General features: G+C 48.1%; 1 protein-coding gene across 17 annotated transcripts in view; it reads right to left on the bottom strand.

Annotated features, from left to right (window-relative positions):
• Window positions 1-20,853, bottom strand: part of SVIL (supervillin) — a 182,065-nt gene that overhangs the window by 58,621 nt on the left and 102,591 nt on the right. For 12 of the 17 annotated variants that reach the window (XM_064368542.1, XM_064368536.1, XM_064368541.1 and 9 more), the window contains 6 exons: window positions 20,137-20,198; window positions 19,238-19,377; window positions 16,929-17,024; window positions 14,396-14,639; window positions 13,382-13,955; window positions 12,082-12,307 (listed from right to left, as the gene is read on the bottom strand). In XM_064368542.1, the coding sequence (XP_064224612.1) occupies window positions 12,082-12,307; window positions 13,382-13,955; window positions 14,396-14,639; window positions 16,929-17,024; window positions 19,238-19,377; window positions 20,137-20,198 (1,342 nt within the window). The remainder of the gene's footprint in view (window positions 1-12,081; window positions 12,308-13,381; window positions 13,956-14,395; window positions 14,640-16,928; window positions 17,025-19,237; window positions 19,378-20,136; window positions 20,199-20,853) is intronic. The other 5 variants (XM_064368539.1, XM_064368540.1, XM_064368550.1 and 2 more) reach the window with 1 other exon arrangement.

Genomic DNA, 20,853 nt, shown 5'->3' with positions numbered 1-20,853 from the left:
TTCATGACTGTTTCTCCTCAGGCGTTCTAAGCCCTGTTCTTTTCCTATAAATGAATATTATCTTTCTTATCTGTCTTCTTTAGACAGAAACTATTTTCTACAAACCCATTTTTAAAAAATTATCACTTCAACTTTCCTCAGGGAATGATATACACCAAAAAAGAATCTAATTAACTGAGGTTGTTACCTAACCTACTTTAGTTCAATGACATGCGACTTGATAGGAAGCTGCTGGAACACTGGGTTGCTGAAAGGTTATTCTTCACAAACGTGAGGCTGTTTTGGCTAACTGTATTGACATGATTGAAGACATCTTAGGCATTTGCATTGGACAAACAAACATGGAAAAGATAAAAGGTAAAATTTAAAAAAAGGTGGTGATCATTAAATTCATCTGAGCTGATGCTCAAACAATTTAAAGATGAGGGAAAAACAAATGTCTAGAGCCCTCTCCCTCTGTGCTGGATCTGATGGGCCAGGTCTTCTAAATATCACTAATGCACAATCCATAAATGTGTATTTTTTATTTTATTTTTATTTTTGAGACAGAGTCACACTCTGTTGCCCAGGCTAGAGTGTAGTGGCACGATCTTGGCTCACTGCAAACTCCACCTCCTGGGTTCAAGCAATTCTTCTGCCTCAGCCTCCCAATTAGCTGGGACTACAGGCGCATGCTACCATGCCCGGCTATTTTTTTGGATTTTTAGTAGAGACAGGGTTTTGTCATATTGGCCAGGCTCATCTCGAACTCCTGACCTCATGATCCACGTGCCTTGGCCTCCCAAAGTGCTGGGATTACAGGTGTGAGCCACCGTGCCCAGCCTGTATTTTTTATTTTTATAAATTTGTTTTAGAGTCAGGGTCTTCCTTTGTCACCAGGCTGAGTGCAGTGGCACAATCATGGCTCACTGCAGCCTCAAGTTCCTGGGCTCAAGTGACTCTCCCACCTCAGCCTCCAGAGTAGCTAGGACTACAGGTGTGCATCACTGTGCCTGGTTAATTTTAAAAATTTTTATTTGGTAGAGACAGGGTCTTGCTATATTGCCCAAGCTAGTTTTGAACTCCTGGTCTCAAGTGACCCCCTGCCTTGGCCTCCCAAAGTGCTGGGATTACAGGCGTGAGCCACCGCGCCTAGACAACAGTGTATTTTTAAGCAGCACATCAGCTCTGGTCCCAGTTTGGCCACCAGCTCCCTTTGAGTACCTCGGTTCTCCCTCCCGTATCTGTCACACGAGGAACTGGACCAGATGATCTCTAAGGGCCCTTCTTCCAAGCTTCCCTATTCCCATTAAATAGTTGTTTTAGAGATGAGATGAGATATATCCTATGATAAAAGTTTTGTTACGCTAATAAGAAAACAAATTTTGTAGAACTTAAAGAAGAATCCAGGGACATCTACATATGTGTACACAATTATGCCAGTACTTATCTATTTACTCAGTCAAATAACGGAAAGTAAGCCATGAAAAAAAAGAGGCCGGAGCTTCGAGCTCTGGACCTGTCCCCTCCCTCAGTCTCTTCCTCCTTCTCCCTTCCTTTCTGTTTTCCTCCTTCTACTAAGGGGCAGCCGATAAGACCTCAAGTGCACATTCTCAAGAACTGTGGTGAGGCTGCCTTATCAGTTTCATGCAGAGCCCATTTGGGTCAAGGTCTCATTTGGTCCTAACTCCTGTAATTCTTGAATGTTTAACAGCACCCTGCATGCTACAAGGGCTAGTTCATGGGCTTGGACACGAAATCTAGATTCCTGTAAGTGTTTTAATCTGCATCATTTTGTACTATATATAATGACTATGATGCATCTTTTCTCCAATTATTTTGAATGAGTCAGTTTTGTTCTAATAAAAGAATCTCACAAAATAAAATCATTAAAAGAAATTCATATTTGCATGCTGTAGTTGAGCTTTCAAAGCATCAACGAATGAGACTTTCAAAAAGTAAGCATGCCAGCACTTTAATCCCCAAGTGAAGAATTCTTTCCAGTTCATCGTCTTGTGGAGTCAGCACTCATCTCATTGATATTCTCCTTGCAAACTGGCCTCAGAACCAGCTTCACTCACCTCACCTTCGACCCAGACCGGCAGTTACTCCTCTTGACCATCCACCTTGTTAATCAGATTGGATTCAAATGATGAATTTTTAAAAAATCAAATTCATCTTCATGAGCTGAGTTTATTGAAAGTCACGAGCTCCAGTCTTTGAAGACCTTCTCAAAAAGAAGTTCTCAGAAGTCTAGGGCAAGGACACCAGCACCTGCATCAGGATGGTTTCCCTGGTGGTTGCTTTGCGGCATCTAAAACTGACTTAGAAAAACACGAGCTGTGGCATCTGAGGTCACCGCCTCGTCCACCTTATACTCTGCTGATCTGCATGGCGACCCCTAATGTATTGGAAATTGTTATTCCCATTTCTGACGGACAAGGGCATGAGCACATCCGGGTCAGGAATTCCACTGACTGAGGTCACACTGGATGGTAGTGGGCAGAGAGACGTGACCACAACCCTTGCCTGCCTGTGCTTAGCCTGTTTCACTGCGGCAGAACATTAGCTGACCAGACACGTTTTTGCTGTACCGTTTTAGGAAGGGCACAGGATTCTGGCTTTCTTAGAAGGTGTTTCCCACCATGGGATGGCCGTCAAAGAATTCCTCCATTCCAAACCCTGAAATTCTGCTTCTACATGTGCCAGCAGGGTCACCATTAGGGACTCCCGGAGACTACAGCATAACCAGAATAACGTGGAAGAGACTGAGCTTCCTGGAGCCCACGTGGCACTTGCAGCCAGCCCGAGCCCACAGCCTCCGGAGTGCATGACGGGTAACTTGAAAGTAACACACACTAGAATTTGAACGTGTTCTTCCTGTCCCTTTAGATTTCCTCGTTGGTGTCCCCCACGCTGAGGAGGGCGGGAGATCTTCCCAAACATGTTCCTTCCTCCTGTGAGCTCATGGAGCTCCCACTCACCGCAGACTGCCAGGCTCCGAGAGGGTCGAGGAGCCGATGTCTGGGTCTATGCAGGACATAAATTCCTGCCGGTGCAATTCAAACAACTGTCAGCGCTTTTCACAACTGCCAAGTCCAAGTGCTGTTTGCGGGACTGTGGTGCTGGGAGCCTGGGCAGCAGCCTGGCCCGGGGCTGCGCGAACCCAGGGAGACGCACAACACTGGCTTAGTCACTGAAGCCTGGCCCAGGGCCACCATGACAGGTGCCTGCCAGGCCGCCCGGGTAGCGGCTCCTCCCCTTCCACAGCCCACACGATTCTGCAGGGAATGCTGGCCTGAGAGCCCTGCTTGCTGGGAACAAGGACTTCAGGCTCAGAGCAGTCCAGGCTGGGTCAAAGAGGAGGCATGACATGTGCCCCTAATACTAAATAAGGTGTGCTTTCTCTCTCTCTCTTTTTAGAATTTCCCCTTCATTTTAGAGAATTACGGGCACCTCACAGATCTCAGATAGGGCTGAAACGCACACATAAGTACTTATATTACATCTTGGTCCTGGCTGGTTCACAAGTTGGAGAAGTGAATGAACCAAAGTGTATTTTAAATAGAGACAAATCAAACACTGGAAAAGGAGGCCCAGGCATACCGGGTCACACCTGTAATCCCAGCACCTTGGAGGCTGACGTGGGAGGACTACTTGAGGCCAGGAGGTGGAGACCAGCCTGGGCCACAGAGCAAGATTCTGTCTCTACAAAAAAATAAAAGGTAAACGTAAAAAGTCAGCTGAGCATGGTGGTGTGTGCCTCAAGTCCCAGCTCCTTGGAGGCTGAAGTGGGAGGATCAGTAGAGTTCCAGGAGGCTGCAGTGAGCTATGATCACACCGCTGCACTCCAGCCTGGGCAAAAGAGCAAGATCCTGTTTAGAAAAATTAAAAAGAAAGAAAGAAAGGAAAAGGAAAGGAGGGAGCAAAGGGGAATTACATCTCTATTCCTAGTCCCACAAAAATCTGGGGCCCTCTAGTGGTTAAGAACCTGGAGTTTGTGGAAGAGACAGGGAGACAGCCTCTGACTGGGTGGGGTACAGAAGGGTGGATGGTGGGGGCGGGGCGGGCATGCAGGAAACCCAGGAGCCTCCAGCCAGTCCCCCTAGGGCAGAACTCCACAGAGGCGAGGCGGATTCTGCAGCAGTTCAGGGAGTTCCACTAAGTCCTTACACGCCACCAGTTTCTCGAAGTGAAGGATGGCTCTGTTTTTCTTTTCCAATAGTCTTCTTCCCCAAATATGAAAGCTCAGATGCCACTGTTTCTGACGTTGTGGAAATAAATAAGATTTCTAAAGTCCTAAGGTATGCTTTAAGCAATAGCAAAGGTTTTATCCCTAAATAACGTAAGAATTATTTAATTCACAATGCTTCTCAAACAAGTTCCCAAACAGGGACAATTTAAACACACATCATGTGGACAGTTAGAAAATAGCGATTTTCCTAATCCAATGGGAAAAGTCGACTGCATCCTAAATTTTATGCTGGTTATGGTTCAAATTTGACATTCTCAATGTCAGAAAAGATTTTTTTAAAAAAGGGTTGGGTACGGTAGCTCATGCCTGTAATCCCAGTGCTTTGGGAGGCCGAGGCGGGAAGATCACTAAGGTCAGGAGTTCAAGACCATCTTGACCAACATGGAGAAACTCCATCTCTACTAAAAATACAAAAAATTAGTCATGCATGGTGGCGCATGCCTGTAATCCCAGCTACTCTGGAGGCTGAGGCAGGAGAATCCCTTGAACCTGGGAGGCGGAGGTTGCAGTGAGCCAAGATCCTGCCTCTGAACTTCAGCCTGAGTGACAGAGTGAGACTCTGTCTCAAAAAATAAAAATAAAAATTAAATGAGATATCATGCCCAAAATGCAGAAGGCCGTCTGTGACTCTGGTAGCACTTAGCATGGAGAACTCAATGTATTCAGGCCCCAGACAGGAGAGAGACTGACACAACAAGGCTGAAGACAGACCTGCCCTCCTTCGCGGGCACAGCCATTTATAAAAAACACGAAGGAAATCTGTAAATCCCAGGCTCTATTTCTTAGACACTGAAATGTGAACGTGGATGTGTAATTTGAAATAAGCCATGTTAGGAACATGTGAACTGAGAAAATTCATGAAGAAAGATGGTATGTCTTTGTAACGCTGCTGTCTAGCTGGACTTTCTGTCCTCACCATATTCTCCTGGTTAGAAGACACAAAGTTGGCTGCCCTAACACTAAACTGAGCACACCCCAGTCTTGCCATGAACCAGGGGACAGTTGGAGACGTGGCCCCTAGGTCAGTTCTATTCCCTACGTGGTCCTGGAGGCTCCCGGAGCTAAATTCCTCTTTTAGTAAAACGAGGCAGTCAGAGGCAGCTGAATAAGGTTGGGAAATCTTATGATTTTATACATTTCTTTCTCAAGAAAGCAAGTAAAGCCCAAATAAATACGGGAATAAGGAATAACATTCTTATTTTAATTCGTTTAAGCTTCATTATTCCATTTTCACAAAAGTGAGGGATTAAAGTCCCATTTAGGGCAAAGCTATCACGAATGAATTGTAAATATATGTAATTTCGTTATTTTCAGCAAAGTACAAATAAAAGTGCTGTCAAGGTAAGGGGGAAAAGATCACTGGTAATGTATTTTGTGTTAGTGTAATTTATTACAGACATAGCTGCTAAATAAAGTGTCCGTCGTCCTTTCCTTTTTTTTTTTTTTGGAGTGTAGTGGTGTGATCTCGGCTCACTGCAACCTCTGCCTCCCGGGTTCAAGCAATTCTCCTGCCTCAGCCTCCTGAGTAGCTGGGACTACAGAGGCGCGCCACCACACCCAGTCGATTTTTGTATTTTTTAGTAGAGACGGGGTTTCACCATGTTGGCCAGGATGGTCTCGATCTTTTGACCTCGTGATCCGCCCGCCTCGGCCTCCCAAAGTGCTGGGATTACAGGCGTGAGCCACCGCGCCCGGCCTTCCGTCCTTTCTTAAACGTATTTTAACAAACTGAATAGCTGAATATCCATCAAGCGTTCCTGTCTACCATGATTCTGAACAGACCGGGCTTAGGGATCTCCTGGAGACCATGGTAAGTTGTGGTCTCTGCCGGCCAGCAGGTGCACGCTCACACATCCAATTCTCAACACACTTCCACGCCCGTCACAGACGCTTTCCAGCCATCCCCGAAGACCTTAGATGTTCACAAAGCCCAAGCTAAGGATCTGCAGCTTCCCATGTCTCAGTTTAAAAATGAGAATTTTATAGGATTAAAACTTTCAGAAAGATACAGATCAACTAAAATTTACCAAAATACAGGCAAGTACGTTGTAAGGCCGGTGCCTCCTTGGGAGCCGAATGGACATGCCCTTCTCTCTCCGTGCCTAAAAACTACATCATCATACTGAGCACATTGCTCAGCATTTGCCCTCTCCACGCAGGCTCCCCTTGCCCATGTCCGCATTCCAATCTCAGCCCTGCACCTGCCACAAATTTTGAAAAGGCCTGCCAAGAGCCTGCCCTATGGTAGCTCCCCCGTACATCCTCGGCCAGCCCCTCGTCCGTGCTCACTCCCTTCATACCCAATGGAAATGCCCCCGCTTTGTTCACCTCGCCCGTCCCCAGTCTTTTAACACCCAATAGAACTACCTTGTCTTTGTTTCCCCCGTAGTCAATCAGCCACTTCTACTCCCTATAAAACCCCACACCCCAAGAAGAGAAGCGCAACTTCTCTGGCCCCTCCCGGACCATAGAACCTCACCCGGGAGCCGAATAAATTGGCTTTTAATTTCCTCACTCCGGTCTCTGTTTCCTCATTAAACTCGGAGAAAAGTCTAACATACGTCAGGAATTATGGCTTAGTGGACGGACACAGGGCTCCTCCATCAGAAGTCCTAAGTCCCCACTGACAGAAAATACCCAAACATGGGGAGGCTCCTTTAAAAGCCTTTGAAAGAAGGGGGCATGATACGAGTATTTCCCACTGGAGAGTACCCCAGGGATATTTCCTCATGTATAAAACATCAGAACTTGTGCATAAGTGATATTTACTGTTAATTTCCTTAAATGATTTCTCTTCCTTCTCACCTAACGAGTTGTCAATACTTGGATTTCTAGGATGAAACTCTCTTTGAGTCCTGTTTTCATGGAAGAGAACTTCAAACCTCAATAGGCCCAACTGCTTCCCTGGTTGAAGACACCTCTCTCCTCACTGCATGGACTCCTCTGCCCCTCCCTCTGCCCCTCAGCCTACCAGGTCTAACTTATCATGAACTCAGATTTAACAATCTTATTAATTTGTCAGGTGAAAAAGATGCCATCTATTACTTTACAAATAATATTCAAGAAGCTTGGCTTAAAACTAGAAAGACGGTCCAGGCATGGTGGTGCACGTCTGTAATCGCTGCACTTTGGAAGACTGAGGTATGTAGGAGAACTACCTGAGTCAGGAGTTTGAGACCAGCCTGGGCAACATGGTGAGACCTCCCAACTCTACGAAAAATCTTTTTGAAAAAATTAACCAGGCATGGTGGTACATGTCTGTAGTCCCAGCTACTGGGGAGGCTAAGACAGGAGGATCATTTGAGTCCAGGAGTTCAAGGCTGCAGTGAGCTGTGATAGCACCACTGCCCTCTAGCCTGGGGAACAGAGGAAGACTATGCTTCTGGAAAAAGAAAAAAAGAGAGAGAGAAAGAAGGGGCAGGGCGTGGTGGCTCATGCCTGTAATCCCAGCACTTTGGGAGGCCGAGGAGGGTAGATCATGAGGTCAGGAGATGGAGATCATCCTGGCTAACACAGTGAAAACCTGTCTCTACTAAAAATGCAAAAAATTAGCCAGGCATGGTGGCATGCGTCTGTCATTCCAGCTTGGGAGGCTGAGGCAGGAGAATCCCTTGAACCTGGGAGGTGGAGGTTGCAGTCAGCAGAGACTGCACCACTGCACTCCAGCCTGGGCGACAGAGTGAGACTCTGTCTCAAAAAAAAAAAAAAAAAAAAAAAAAGGAAAAAGATAAAGAAAGAAAAAAAAATAGAAGACTTTTCATTGTGGTTTGGTATAGTCTTAGGCAGTTTGAAATGTATCTAGAAAAATAAACGTGGTCAGTGCCTAACAAAGCATGCAGGCTTCTGTGTGGTGGCAGCTGCTGAGGAAGGGGGGAAGCTGTCAGAACTGCGGGGACAGGCGATGGAGCTGCTGAGGAAGGGGGGAAGCTGTCAGAACTGCGGGACAGGCGATGGAGCTGCTGAGGAAGGGGGGAAGCTGTCAGAACTGCGGGACAGGCGATAGAGCTGCTGAGGAAGGGGAGAAGCTGTCAGAACTGCGGGGACAGGCGATGGAGCTGCTGAGGAAGAGGGGAAGCTGTCAGAACTGCGGGGACAGGCGATGGAGCTGCTGAGGAAGGGGAGAAGCTGTCAGAACTGCGGGGACAGGCGATGGAGCTGCTGAGGAAGGGGGGAAGCTGTCAGAACTGTGGGGACAGGCGATGGAGCTGCTGAGGAAGGGGGGAAGCTGTCAGAACTGCGGGGACAGGCGATGGAGCTGCTGAGGAAGGGGGGAAGCTGTCAGAACTGCGGGGACAGGCGATGGAGCTGCTGAGGAAGGGGGGAAGCTGTCAGAACTGCGGGGACAGGCGATGGAGCTGCTGAGGAAGGGGGGAAGCTGTCAGAACTGTGGGGACAGGCGATGGAGCTGCTGAGGAAGGGGGGAAGCTGTCAGAACTGCGGGGACAGGCGATGGAGCTGCTGAGGAAGGGGGGAAGCTGTCAGAACTGCGGGGACAGGCGATGGAGCTGCTGAGGAAGGGGGGAAGCTGTCAGAACTGCGGGGACAGGCGATGGAGCTGCTGAGGAAGAGGGGAAGCTGTCAGAACAGCGGGGACAGGCGATGGAGCTGCTGAGGAAGGGGGGAAGCTGTCAGAACTGCGGGGACAGGCGATGGAGCTGCTGAGGAAGGGGGGAAGCTGTCAGAACTGCGGGGACAGGCGATGGAGCTGCTGAGGAAGGGGGGAAGCTGTCAGAACTGCGGGGACAGGCGATGGAGCTGCTGAGGAAGGGGGGAAGCTGTCAGAACTGCGGGGACAGGCGATGGAGCTGCTGAGGAAGGGGGGAAGCTGTCAGAACTGCAGGGACAGGCGATGGAGCTGCTGAGGAAGGGGGGAAGCTGTCAGAACTGCGGGGACAGGCGATGGAGCTGCTGAGGAAGGGGGGAAGCTGTCAGAACTGCGGGGACAGGCGATGGAGCTGCTGAGGAAGGGGGGAAGCTGTCAGAACTGCGGGGACAGGCGATGGAGCTGCTGAGGAAGAGGGGAAGCTGTCAGAACTGCGGGGACAGGCGATGGAGCTGCTGAGGAAGGGGGGAAGCTGTCAGAACTGCGGGGACAGGCGATGGAGCTGCTGAGGAAGAGGGGAAGCTGTCAGAACTGCGGGGACAGGCGATGGAGCTGCTGAGGAAGGGGGGAAGCTGTCAGAACTGCGGGGACAGGCGATGGAGCTGCTGAGGAAGGGGGGAAGCTGTCAGAACTGCGGGGACAGACGATGGAGCTGCTGAGGAAGGGGGGAAGCTGTCAGAACTGCGGGGACAGGCGATGGAGCTGCTGAGGAAGGGGGGAAGCTGTCAGAACTGCGGGGACAGACGATGGAGCTGCTGAGGAAGGGGGGAAGCTGTCAGAACTGTGGGGACAGGCGATGGAGCTGCTGAGGAAGGGGGGAAGCTGTCAGAACTGCGGGGACAGGCGATGGAGCTGCTGAGGAAGGGGGGAAGCTGTCAGAACAGCGGGGACAGGCGATGGAGCTGCTGAGGAAGGGGGGAAGCTGTCAGAACTGCGGGGACAGGCGATGGAGCTGCTGAGGAAGGGGGGAAGCTGTCAGAACTGCGGGGACAGGCGATGGAAATGCTGAGGAAGGGGGGAAGCTGTCAGAACTGCGGGGACAGGCGATGGAGCTGCTGAGGAAGGGGGGAAGCTGTCAGAACTGCGGGGACAGGCGATGGAGCTGCTGAGGAAGGGGGGAAGCTGTCAGAACTGCGGGGACAGGCGATGGAGCTGCTGAGGAAGGGGGGAAGCTGTCAGAACTGCGGGGACAGGCGATGGAGCTGCTGAGGAAGAGGGGAAGCTGTCAGAACTGCGGGGACAGGCGATGGAGCTGCTGAGGAAGGGGGGAAGCTGTCAGAACTGCGGGGACAGGCGATGGAGCTGCTGAGGAAGGGGGGAAGCTGTCAGAACTGCGGGGACAGGCGATGGAGCTGCTGAGGAAGGGGGGAAGCTGTCAGAACTGCGGGGACAGGCGATGGAGCTGCTGAGGAAGAGGGGAAGCTGTCAGAACTGCGGGGACAGGCGATGGAGCTGCTGAGGAAGGGGGGAAGCTGTCAGAACTGCGGGGACAGGCGATGGAGCTGCTGAGGAAGGGGGGAAGCTGTCAGAACTGCGGGGACAGACGATGGAGCTGCTGAGGAAGGGGGGAAGCTGTCAGAACTGCGGTGACAGGCGATGGAGCTGCTGAGGAAGGGGGGAAGCTGTCAGAACTGCGGGGACAGACGATGGAGCTGCTGAGGAAGGGGGGAAGCTGTCAGAACTGCGGGGACAGACGATGGAGCTGCTGAGGAAGGGGGGAAGCTGTCAGAACTGCGGGGACAGGCGATGGAGCTGCTGAGGAAGGGGGGAAGCTGTCAGAACTGCGGGGACAGACGATGGAGCTGCTGAGGAAGGGGGGAAGCTGTCAGAACTGCGGGGACAGGCGATGGAGCTGCTGAGGAAGGGGGGAAGCTGTCAGAACTGCGGGGACAGGCGATGGAGCTGCTGAGGAAGAGGGGAAGCTGTCAGAACTGCGGGGACAGGCGATGGAGCTGCTGAGGAAGGGGGGAAGCTGTCAGAACTGCGGGGACAGGCGATGGAGCTGCTGAGGAAGGGGGGAAGCTGTCAGAACTGCGGGGACAGACGATGGAGCTGCTGAGGAAGGGGGGAAGCTGTCAGAACTGCGGGGACAGGCGATGGAGCTGCTGAGGAAGGGGGGAAGCTGTCAGAACTGCGGGGACAGGCGATGGAGCTGCTGAGGAAGGGGAGAAGCTGTCAGAACTGCGGGGACAGGCGATGGAGCTGCTGAGGAAGGGGGGAAGCTGTCAGAACTGCGGGGACAGGCGATGGAAATGCTTCTCCTAATTATTCTCTGGAGTTGACAAGACTTTTCTTCACCCAGTTTTCCTATCACTATTCCATCACGTTTTTTTTCCTATTGAAGACTTTCTCCTTTTTTGTACAAATTTATGTGGTGTGGTGCATGAGAAATTTTGTTACACATATGTAATGCATAGAGATCAAGTCCGTACTTAGGATGTCTATCACCTGAGTACAATACATTTTTATCTAGTCACCCTACTCTGCTATCGAACTCTGCATTTATTCCCACTATTGCATGTTTTGCTGCTTAATTCATCTATAGTTAAAGGTTAACAAGGAAAACACATCCCCAAGGTAATTTACTTCCAATTCTCTGTATGCGTCTCATTTAAATTATGTTCTTCTGCACCCTGTGTCATTCTTTGCAAGAAATGAGATTACTGTGTAATTTGATGTTCAAACGCAATCTTTCAAGCTATTACCTGACATAAAATTTCTAAATGCAGTTCAGAAAAGTCATCCATTTTATTTTCTGTAAAGGAAACAAAAGTTGGATTCTAAGCCCAAAGATGGGTGCCCTGTATGTCAATTTATCTTCATTCCCTCCACACAAATTTTACACAAAGTCACAAATGGTTTGTGCATTCAGTATGAACCCTGTGTATCTAATAGGGAAAGAGCCAAGATCTCAGCTCCTGTCACCAGATAAGCCAATAATTTAATATTATAAAAGATATTGGGACAATGGAAACATACAAATAAAGCAAAAAGTCTGTTTCTGTTCGTCTTCTCATCTGAGTCTGGAACCCGCCCTGTCTTCGTTACCAAACCAGGCTCAGGAGCAAAGGCAGTTCACTTGTGAACACCTCGGCTTCTCGGAATGACTCCAGGGTAACAGCCCAGCCCGTTAGAAGCTGAGTGTGTGATTTCATCTCTTTGCCCCCCACCCAGATCGCTTTCTAAAAGCCAGCTGTGAGCTCCTCCCCGAGGGATTCACTTTTCGCTCCCTGAGTCTCATTACCTTTCTTTAATAGACATGGTTTTGCTGGGTGAGTCGGAAAGGCCCTCCCCCGTCGGCGTTTTGATCTCTCCAGCAGCAAACATCGCACATGGATTCTGGCAGAGCCTCTCCTGCGGCTGTTCCGAAGAATCCTGGGGCTTCCAGGACGCGGGGGCTGCGGGTTGGGCCACAGTTTTCCCAGCAGCTGACCCCGTCTGCTCGGAAGCCGGCTCCCCGAACTCTGCCGCTGGGAAGGAAAAGAGCGACATCAGCACCGAACTCCTCAGGGGAACGTTCTTCCAGCGATTCGCCCCCAACAGCGCAGCTCTCGGAGTTCAATCCGTGGGCGCGCGGCGGGTGACCCAATCCGCTGGGATTTATGCAAATCTGCAGCACGCTACACTGTGAGAAAACCACGCTTCCCAGAGGGTCCCCACACAGCAAAATGCTTCGTGGCAATTGGTGTGAGACACAGGAAGTCAGCTTTAACTACTCACCCCAGAACGGTTCTAGTCTCCAAAACAATACTTTAACATTCAAATGTGCTGTACTCACAAACCAAACCCTTTATTATAACTGACGCTGTCCTGTTTTATGCAAACTTAGAAAGATGGTGAAAGGCCCACTCAGCGGGCTTGCTAGCCTGCAAAACACGTGTGCAGGAAGAAACACTCTAGCGATTCAGAGACTGGGGTCAAGTCCTTTCTTAATTCCTTGTGCTTATCCAGCCTACATCTTTGGGGTCATCAATTTCTAAAAGGGGCCAGCAGAGCTAAGCAGCTCAGAAGGCCATTGTGTGAGTGACCAAAGTCAAGAGAAATCCTATCAAGATGCATGAAAGCGCTTCTGGTAGTTTTATTGCTGAAAACTTGATGCACTCTCTAGTCAGACCCAGGGGAGAACAGAATTCCCATTGAACTTTTTTTTTTCTTGAGACAGAGTCTTGCTCTGTCGCCCAGGCTGGAGTGCAATGGTGCGATCTCGGCTCACCACAACTTCCACCTCCTGGGTTCAAGCAATTCTCCTGCCTCAGCCTCCAGAGTAGCTGGGACTACAGGCATGCACCACCATCCCTGGCTAATTTTTTGTATTTTTAGTAGAGATGAGGTTTCGGCATGTTGGCCAGGCCAGGCTGGTCTCGAACTCCTGACCTTGTGATCCCTCCACCTCAGCCTCCCAAAGTGTTGGGGTTACAGGCATGAGCCAGTGCACCTGGCCTGATTTCCACTGAACTTTTAACCAATATTTAGCTGTAAACTGCCTTTAGAACTTTGTTAAAAGCAATCACAGACACATAGGACAAATTAAGCAGAAACTTTACCTCTTAGTGAAAACTTCCTTTTCATAACATTCTCCACCTCCACCTTCTCTTCCAAGCGGGGCCTGTCTCTCAAGTCCAAGTTTCCTTGTGCACTTGTTCTAGCCACGGAAAATTCCTTCAGTTCATCCCCAAGGTGAGTGATGGGAGGATTCACCCGTTCCAGGCTTCCTTTCCTGGGGACGGCATATTTAGGTTCCTTATGGCTGTCTCCTTCCCTGGCTCTGTTCAGGATGGGGTAGGATGCTTCTTCCTCAAAGGACCCATACTTCTCCATCCCGCTGTCTCGACCTGTCGAAGCTCTCTTGCTTTCCGTCTCTCCATATTCTCTCAACAGTCCCTTGTTCCCGCTACTCTCTACCAAGGGCTGCCAAGCTGGTGATTTTAGAATGCTTCTAACTGGAGAGTCTGAATTTTCCATCGAAGAAGAAAATTTATGGTCAGTGGCACTTGCATTGGCATCAAGAGGTGGCTTCGTGTGAAGATCCCCGGCATACATTGGGGCAACCGTGGATGCTACAGTAGACACCGATGTGTTCACAGCAGGCGAGAAAGGAATGAGCTTTCCACTCTGCACCTGGAAGGACACAGTTAAAAAGGAAGAAGCTGCTTGTAAAACATCGTCTATGGAAATCCTGGCTTATGAATTGACAGAAGCTGAAATACGCGATTTGATGCAGTTTCACTGTTTCTCTTAGGGGAAAACCACTCCTGGACATAGTTACATAATACGTCTCATTAAACAAAATCCTCTGGGTAAAAGGCAGTTGTGGATACTATTTTTTTTTCTCTCCAAAATGGACTCATTCTAGATATTTCAGCAAGGTATGAAAACAAGAAAAGAGGAACATGCTCGGTAGGGTTAGCGTTTGTGGGAAGAAAGTTATTACCAAATCACCTGCAGGTAGCAGTTTCCTGGTAGAACACCTTAATGGCATCATTAACCTCAGAGCAGCACTGCCATGCGACGATTTAAGAACACAGACACGAACCGCAATTGGACTACAACGCACCCACCTGCGCCACCTCTCCCAGCGTGACTGGCTGAGTTTGATAGCGAGAGTTCATTCTCCTCTGTCTCATATCTATTCTGTTCCGGGTAGAAATCGCTTTTGAGACTGGCTGGGACAATTTGTTAAACAAGGCCAACTTCTCAGCTAAGCTGAGAGTGGAGGAATCAGGTTCTCCTTGCTCAGCCAGCTCTTTGCCCTCATTTGTCTGGTCTTTGGCTAAAGCTTTTTGGTGAGCGGAGGCCTGTAATCTGAAAAAAACAAAATATCAGCAACACAGATACCAACAAACAAAAGCCCACTGCTAAGTTTCCATGTTAAGTGTTAAGTTTCCATGTTAAGTGTCACTTCGTTTTGCAAAGGGCTTCTTTTGCCCTAATCACATCTAGGACAGAGGCAGGCAGCCGTTCAGCTGTTCAACAAGCAGGGTTGGCACAGGACACTTAGCGTCACCACTTCTATGAACAGCAGACCTTTAGCTCTGAATTATTTCTACAAAACGAATTTCCTATTTGAGACACTGAAGCCAGCTTGGCTATACCTTATCTCAGACAGAGAGGTGGCATTGTTAGTATCACAATAAACAGAATGAAAGGGAGTCGCACAGCATTACCCACGGTGCATTCAGACATTATCTGAAGATGTGTTCTGAAGGTGGTCTTTCATTCTAAACAATTAGGAAACGATATGGTCTTCTGTCAACTACATAATAACAGAAGGTCTTGATTGTCACTTGCTAAAGACAAATGGCTTAATTTTTAAAGAGTCACTGCTTCAGCTTAGCGTTTACTCTCATAGGTTCCTACCAGTTTTCTAAAAGGTACTTAAATCTGCAATTTCCAATAACCAGGAGAGTAAAGAAAATGTCAGTGGATTGTAAATCCCTCCCACTGGCTGGGTACGATGGCTCACACCTATCGAAGGCCAAGGCAAGAGGATCACTTGAATTTAGGAGCTGGAGACCAGCCGGGGCAACAATGTGAAACCTCATCTCTACCAGAAATATAAAAATTAGCCAGGCTTGCTGGTGTGCACCTGTGGTCCCAGCTACTTGGGGGGCTGAGGTGGGAGAACTGCTTGAGCCTGGGAGGTTGAGGCTGCAGTTAGCAGTGATCAATCCTGGGCGACAGAGCAAGACTCTGTCTCAAAAATAAATAAATACATAGTAAGTTAATAAACAACTCCCTCCAACTTCCAGCTAGAAGAGAAGGAAAGCCTGAAGTCTTCACGGTCACTGTAAATCTTGAGAGGTTTTTAATGCAATATACCTTCTGCCCCTGACTGATCCAGTTCTCAGATCTAGTAAGGGAGATATTCTGCCTTGACTCCAGTGAGTCCCCAGTGCACAGCTGTCTCAGGCCAAAGAGCAGCCAGCCTCCATGTTCCTCCATAATGAGGCTGGTGACAAAAAGCTACCTAAGCCTCAGGGTCCTCCACGGACCTCGTGCAGTAACCAGGAGGGCAGGGAAACCCACTTCCCCGGGACGGCCCTGCTGTGGGTGTGCCAGCTTTATCCCTGCACTGCATCATTTTTAGCTTTTGTGTTTTGGCTCACGTAACAGTAAAATGAAGGGATGTGACCTGGTGTAAGGACATAATTTTAAAGCCCCAAAATCCGAAACACAATAGTAAAACATCTACGTTTAGACACTATAAATTGTTATTTTCCCAGTCCCCAAATAAAATGGCATTGTCTCCCTATAAATTAGAAAGAGGGAGGATTGTTTTCAACATGTATTTGTGTGTACAGGTGTTTGAAAAAGACTGGGTCTTATCATAATAATGTCCCATTATTTTTCTTTGCTTTGCTCTTCTCTTCTGTTCTCTCTCTTTCTTTCTTTTATTTTTTTCTTTTCTTTGCTTTTCTCCTCTCTCTCTCTGTCTCTTTCTCTCTTTCTTTCTTTTGATGGAGTCTTGCTCTGTTGCCAGGCTGGAGTGCAGTGATGCAATCTCAGCTCATTGCAACCTCTGCCTCCCGGGTTCAAGTGATTCTCCTGCCTCAGCCTCCCAAGTAGCTGAGATTCTAGGCACAGGCCACCACGCCCGGCTAATTTTTGTATTTTTAGTAGAGACGGGGTTTCACCATGTTGGCTGGGACGGTCTTGATCTATCTCCTGACCTTGTGATCTGCCTGCCTTGGCCTTCCGAAGTGCTGGAATTACAGGCGGGAGCCACCGCGCCCATCCAATGTCCCATTTTTCTGTTAATCTTTATTAAGTGCTGTAACAGTATTTTAGATGAAGAACAACATTTTTGAGGGATGACATTATTAAAAACAGAAACAAAGCAACTAGATACGTGAGTTAGTGTGATCCTAGTTCTAACACATAACATACAGAGAGACGAAAGGTTTTCCCATGCATGCCAGCATGTGGTTATCAGCACCTTGCGCTATGACAAACAAAATGTCACGCATTCCGGAACAACTCATGGCACTGACTTGTTTGTCAAACCAACAACAGACATTCAAGACTTTGTGATGCATCTGCTGGCTGGCACCTGTGCCCCGGGTGCCACATGCATCCGTATCTGTCCAGTACCTGGCAGGCTGCACAGTGGTCCTAGCTACAGTGGGGCTAGGAAGTCTTGCCATTACAGGGTGGGTGCCCTCAGGACACGAAGCGGGGATAGGTTCACTTTACAAGCAATTGCCAAAGAGGAAACATTCATAAGGAGAGAGAAGAAAAGAAGCATTAAGGACAGCATAGTTTTAAACTCAGAAACGTTAAATCAAAAATGTTAACGGAATTCTTTGCTAATTACTTTTGGGGGGAAAATCTTAAAAGAACTTGAAAAGCAATTACAAACTCAGGAAATAAGAGACGGTGGCTACCCAAAGCAATAAGAACCGGTGTTCAGAGCTGGGAAAGGATTCACTCTGTCTTGAGAATACAGGTCTTGGTGTAAAAAAATAATAATAATTCAAAAAAGCAAATATTAGCCATCCAAAAAGCAGTAGATTATGTCAGTGTTTTAGAATATTGCTTTCAATCTATTTTTTTTTTTTGGACAGAGTCTCACTCTGTTGACCAGGCTGGAATGCAGTAGTGCAATCTCAGCTCACTGCAGCCTCCACCTCCCTGGTTCAAGCAATTCTCTGGCCTCAGCCTCCCAAGTAGCTGGGTTTATAGGTGTATGCCACCATGCCCAGCTAATTTTTTTTTTTTTTGTATTTTTAGTAGAGATGGGGTTACACCATGTTGGCCAGGCTGGTCTTGAACTTCTAACCTCAGGTGATCCACCCACTTGAGCCTCCCAAAGTGCTGGGATTACAGGCATGAGCCACTGCACCCGGCCTCAATCTACTTTTTATAAGTATCAGTGTCCGGCCTGTGTTTCTAGCACTTTGGGAGGCTGAGGTGGGAGGACCGCTTGAGCCCAGGAGTTTGAGACTAGCCTGGGAAACAGGGCAAATCCCCATCTCTACAAAAAATACAAAAATTAGCCAGGTGTAGGGGTGTTGCCTGTAGTCCCAGCTACGTGGGAGACTGAGGTTGAAGGATCAGTTGAGCCCAGGAGGTTGAGGCTGCAGTGATCAAATATTGCTCACTGCACTCCAGCCTGAGTGACAGAGATACTGTCTCAAAAAAAAAAAAAAAACCCAAAATAATAAACTTTTTCACTTGATTGAAGCAATTATCTCTGAATGAACTATTCTGGGAAATTAATTCTGAGTATATTGAAACACGTTACTCAAAACGAACCTCCCGTTGTTTGGAAAGTTATCAAACAGCAATTTAATTTTTAGAAATTTCTGGCAATTAATCCTAGCACTTTGGGAGGGTGAGGCAGGCAGATCACCTAAGGTTAGGAGTTCGAGACCAGCCTGGCCAGCATGGTGAAATCCCACGTCTACTAAAAATACAAAAAGTAGCAGAGTATATTGGCATGTGCCTGTAATCCCAGCTACTCGGGAGGCAGAGGCTGGAGAATCACTTGAACCTGCGAGGTGGAGGTTGCAGTGAGCTGAGATCGTGCCAGTGTACTCCAGCCTGCGTGACAGAGTAAGACTCTGTCTCAAAAAAAAAAAAAAAAAGAAAAGAAAAGAAAAGAAATTTCTGGCAATTAAAAAAAAAAACAAACCCTTATCTGAGATGCGTACTGGGGGGCCAGACACAGTGGCTCACACCTGTAATCCCAGCACTTTGGGAGGCCAAGGTAGGTGGATCACAAGGTCAGGAGTTTGATACCAGCATGGCCAATATGGTAAAACCCTGTCTCTACTAAAAACACAAAAATAGGTGGGCGTGGTGGCACACACCTGTAGTTCTAGCTGCTCAGGAGGCTGAGGCAGGAGAATCGCTTGAACCCAGGAGGCAGAGGTTGCAGTGAGCCAAGATCTCGCCACCGCACTCCAGCCTGGGCGACAGAGCGAGACTCTGTCTCAAGAAAAAAAAATGTGTACTGGATATTTACGGATCAAATAATAAGACCTCTAGTGTTTGCTTGAAAATAGCGCAGGAGGAAAAGGGAAATGAATGGGATACAGGCTGAGCATGTCCAGCCAGGAGTGGGTGACTTTGGAAGCTGGGGTTTCATCACAGCAATCTACCAAGTTTCATGTTTCTATTTTCCATTGTCAAAGAGATTTTTTAAACAACAATATGCAGAGACAGAAACAAAATAGAACAAAAACTCCTTTCAAGTTTTTCCGGGAGATACAATAGATAACACGTCCCATTACAAAGTTTAGAGAGACCACAGTAAACAAAATCCCTGAGCACTAACTTCTCTGTGGCTTCTAGCTAAACCACCTCCCCAACGCCTCGTTTTCATTGAACACTATTTAAATGTATTAAAAAAGAAAAAGACATTAGAGCCAAGGCTGAGAAGTCCTGTGGGCACTTACGTGGCCGCGATGACCACCTCCTCGGTGGTGATGGGCTGTGTGAGGGATCTGTCCTGTAGACGGCGGAGCCTCTGCTCCACAGCTGCATTTCTTGAGCGTCGCTTTGGAACATTTTGTTCATCAAAAGATTTTTCCATCTCCTAAGATTAGAAACATTGTGGAACCCTTAAAAATTCAAAGAAAGAGCTGCACATCGTGGCTCATGCCTATGATCCCAGCACTTTGGGAGGCCAAGGAGGGAAAATTGCTGGAGGCCAGGAGTTCAAGATCAGCCTGGGCAACAAAGTGAGAATCCATCTCTACAAAAAATGCATAAATTATCCAGGTGTACTGGCACAGGTGTGGAGTCCCAGCTACTTGGGAGGCTGAGGTGGGAACATCACTTAAGCCTGGGAGGTTGAGGCTGCCGTGAGCTATGATCACGTCACTGCACTCCAGCCTGAGTGACAGAGTAAGACCCTATCTCTAAAAAAAATTTAAAAATGAAAAAGAAATTCAAGGAAAGGAAATGGGGCAGTAAAAAGTCTTTACTCTGTTCTCCTACAGGACCTACAGGAGGGGTCTCTAATGAGGGCCTTGTATCACTGTCAGAACTGTACACTCATGCTGTGTCCATGAGGTGGCCACAACCAGCCAAAGACTGACTAGGAAGAGAACACAGGTGGGCCAGAGCTGGGAGGCCTTAGCATGCCCAGAGGTGCATCAAGTAGGCTGGGTCCACAAGATTATCCCTCCCTAAGGCTTACAATTTTTATTTTTTTGAGACGAGGTCTCACTATGTTGCCCAGGCTGGTCTCGAACTCCTGGTCTCAAGTGATCCTCCTGCCTTGTTCTCTCTCAAGTAGCTGGGATTACCGCACCCAGTAATCATCTCTATTCAAGCACATACAACAGCTTACCCTGAAAAGCAGCCTCTTGGCAGCAACGCTCAGCTTGGCTCGTTCATCTACTTTTTCTTCATCTGCAAAAAGTCACAAATTAAAAACTGGACATTATTAGAAAAGGTAAGTACAGTCTCCAAAAAGTCTTCCAGGGTGGACTTGGAAATCTCTGAATACAAGAATAGGTGCACTAAAATAATAATTGGTGGTAGTTTCCCCATGCAGGGAGCCCATTCTTTCTGCTCAGTGAAAAGGTACTAATTTCCCTTGGCATTCAAACCAAGCCAAACCAAAGCAAACTCTGTCCAGGGATTCCTACTCTAACGTTTGTCCAATAGAGATTTCATGAATATATTTATGGAGGGGATTCTTTCATTTTTTTATTTTACTTAATTTTATTTTTTTGAGATGGAGTCTTGTTCTGTCACCCAGGCTGGAGTGCAGTGGCACAATCTCAGCTCACTGCAACCTCTGCCTCCTGGGTTCAAGCGATTCTCCTGTCTCAGCCTCCTGAGTAGCTGGGATTACAGGTGCACGCCTCCACGTCCGCTATTTTGTATTTGTAGTAGAGACAGGGTTTCACCATGTTGGTCAGGCTGGTCTCGAACTCCTGACCTTGTGATTTGCCTACCGTGGCCTCCCAAAATGCTGGGATTACAGGCGTGAGCCACCGCGCCTGGCCTTATTTTTAAACAGTAGCAGCAGCAACAAGAAGCTGCCTCTTTGGTTTGAATT

The sequence above is a fragment of the Aotus nancymaae genome, unplaced genomic scaffold (assembly GCF_030222135.1).
Source record: "Aotus nancymaae isolate 86718 unplaced genomic scaffold, 86718_ANA_hifiasm-v0.15.2.pri h1tg000077l, whole genome shotgun sequence".
NCBI lineage: Eukaryota > Metazoa > Chordata > Mammalia > Primates > Aotidae > Aotus > Aotus nancymaae.
The sequence above is the reverse complement of the archived record's forward strand: the minus strand, read 5'-3'. Positions and strand labels throughout refer to the sequence as shown.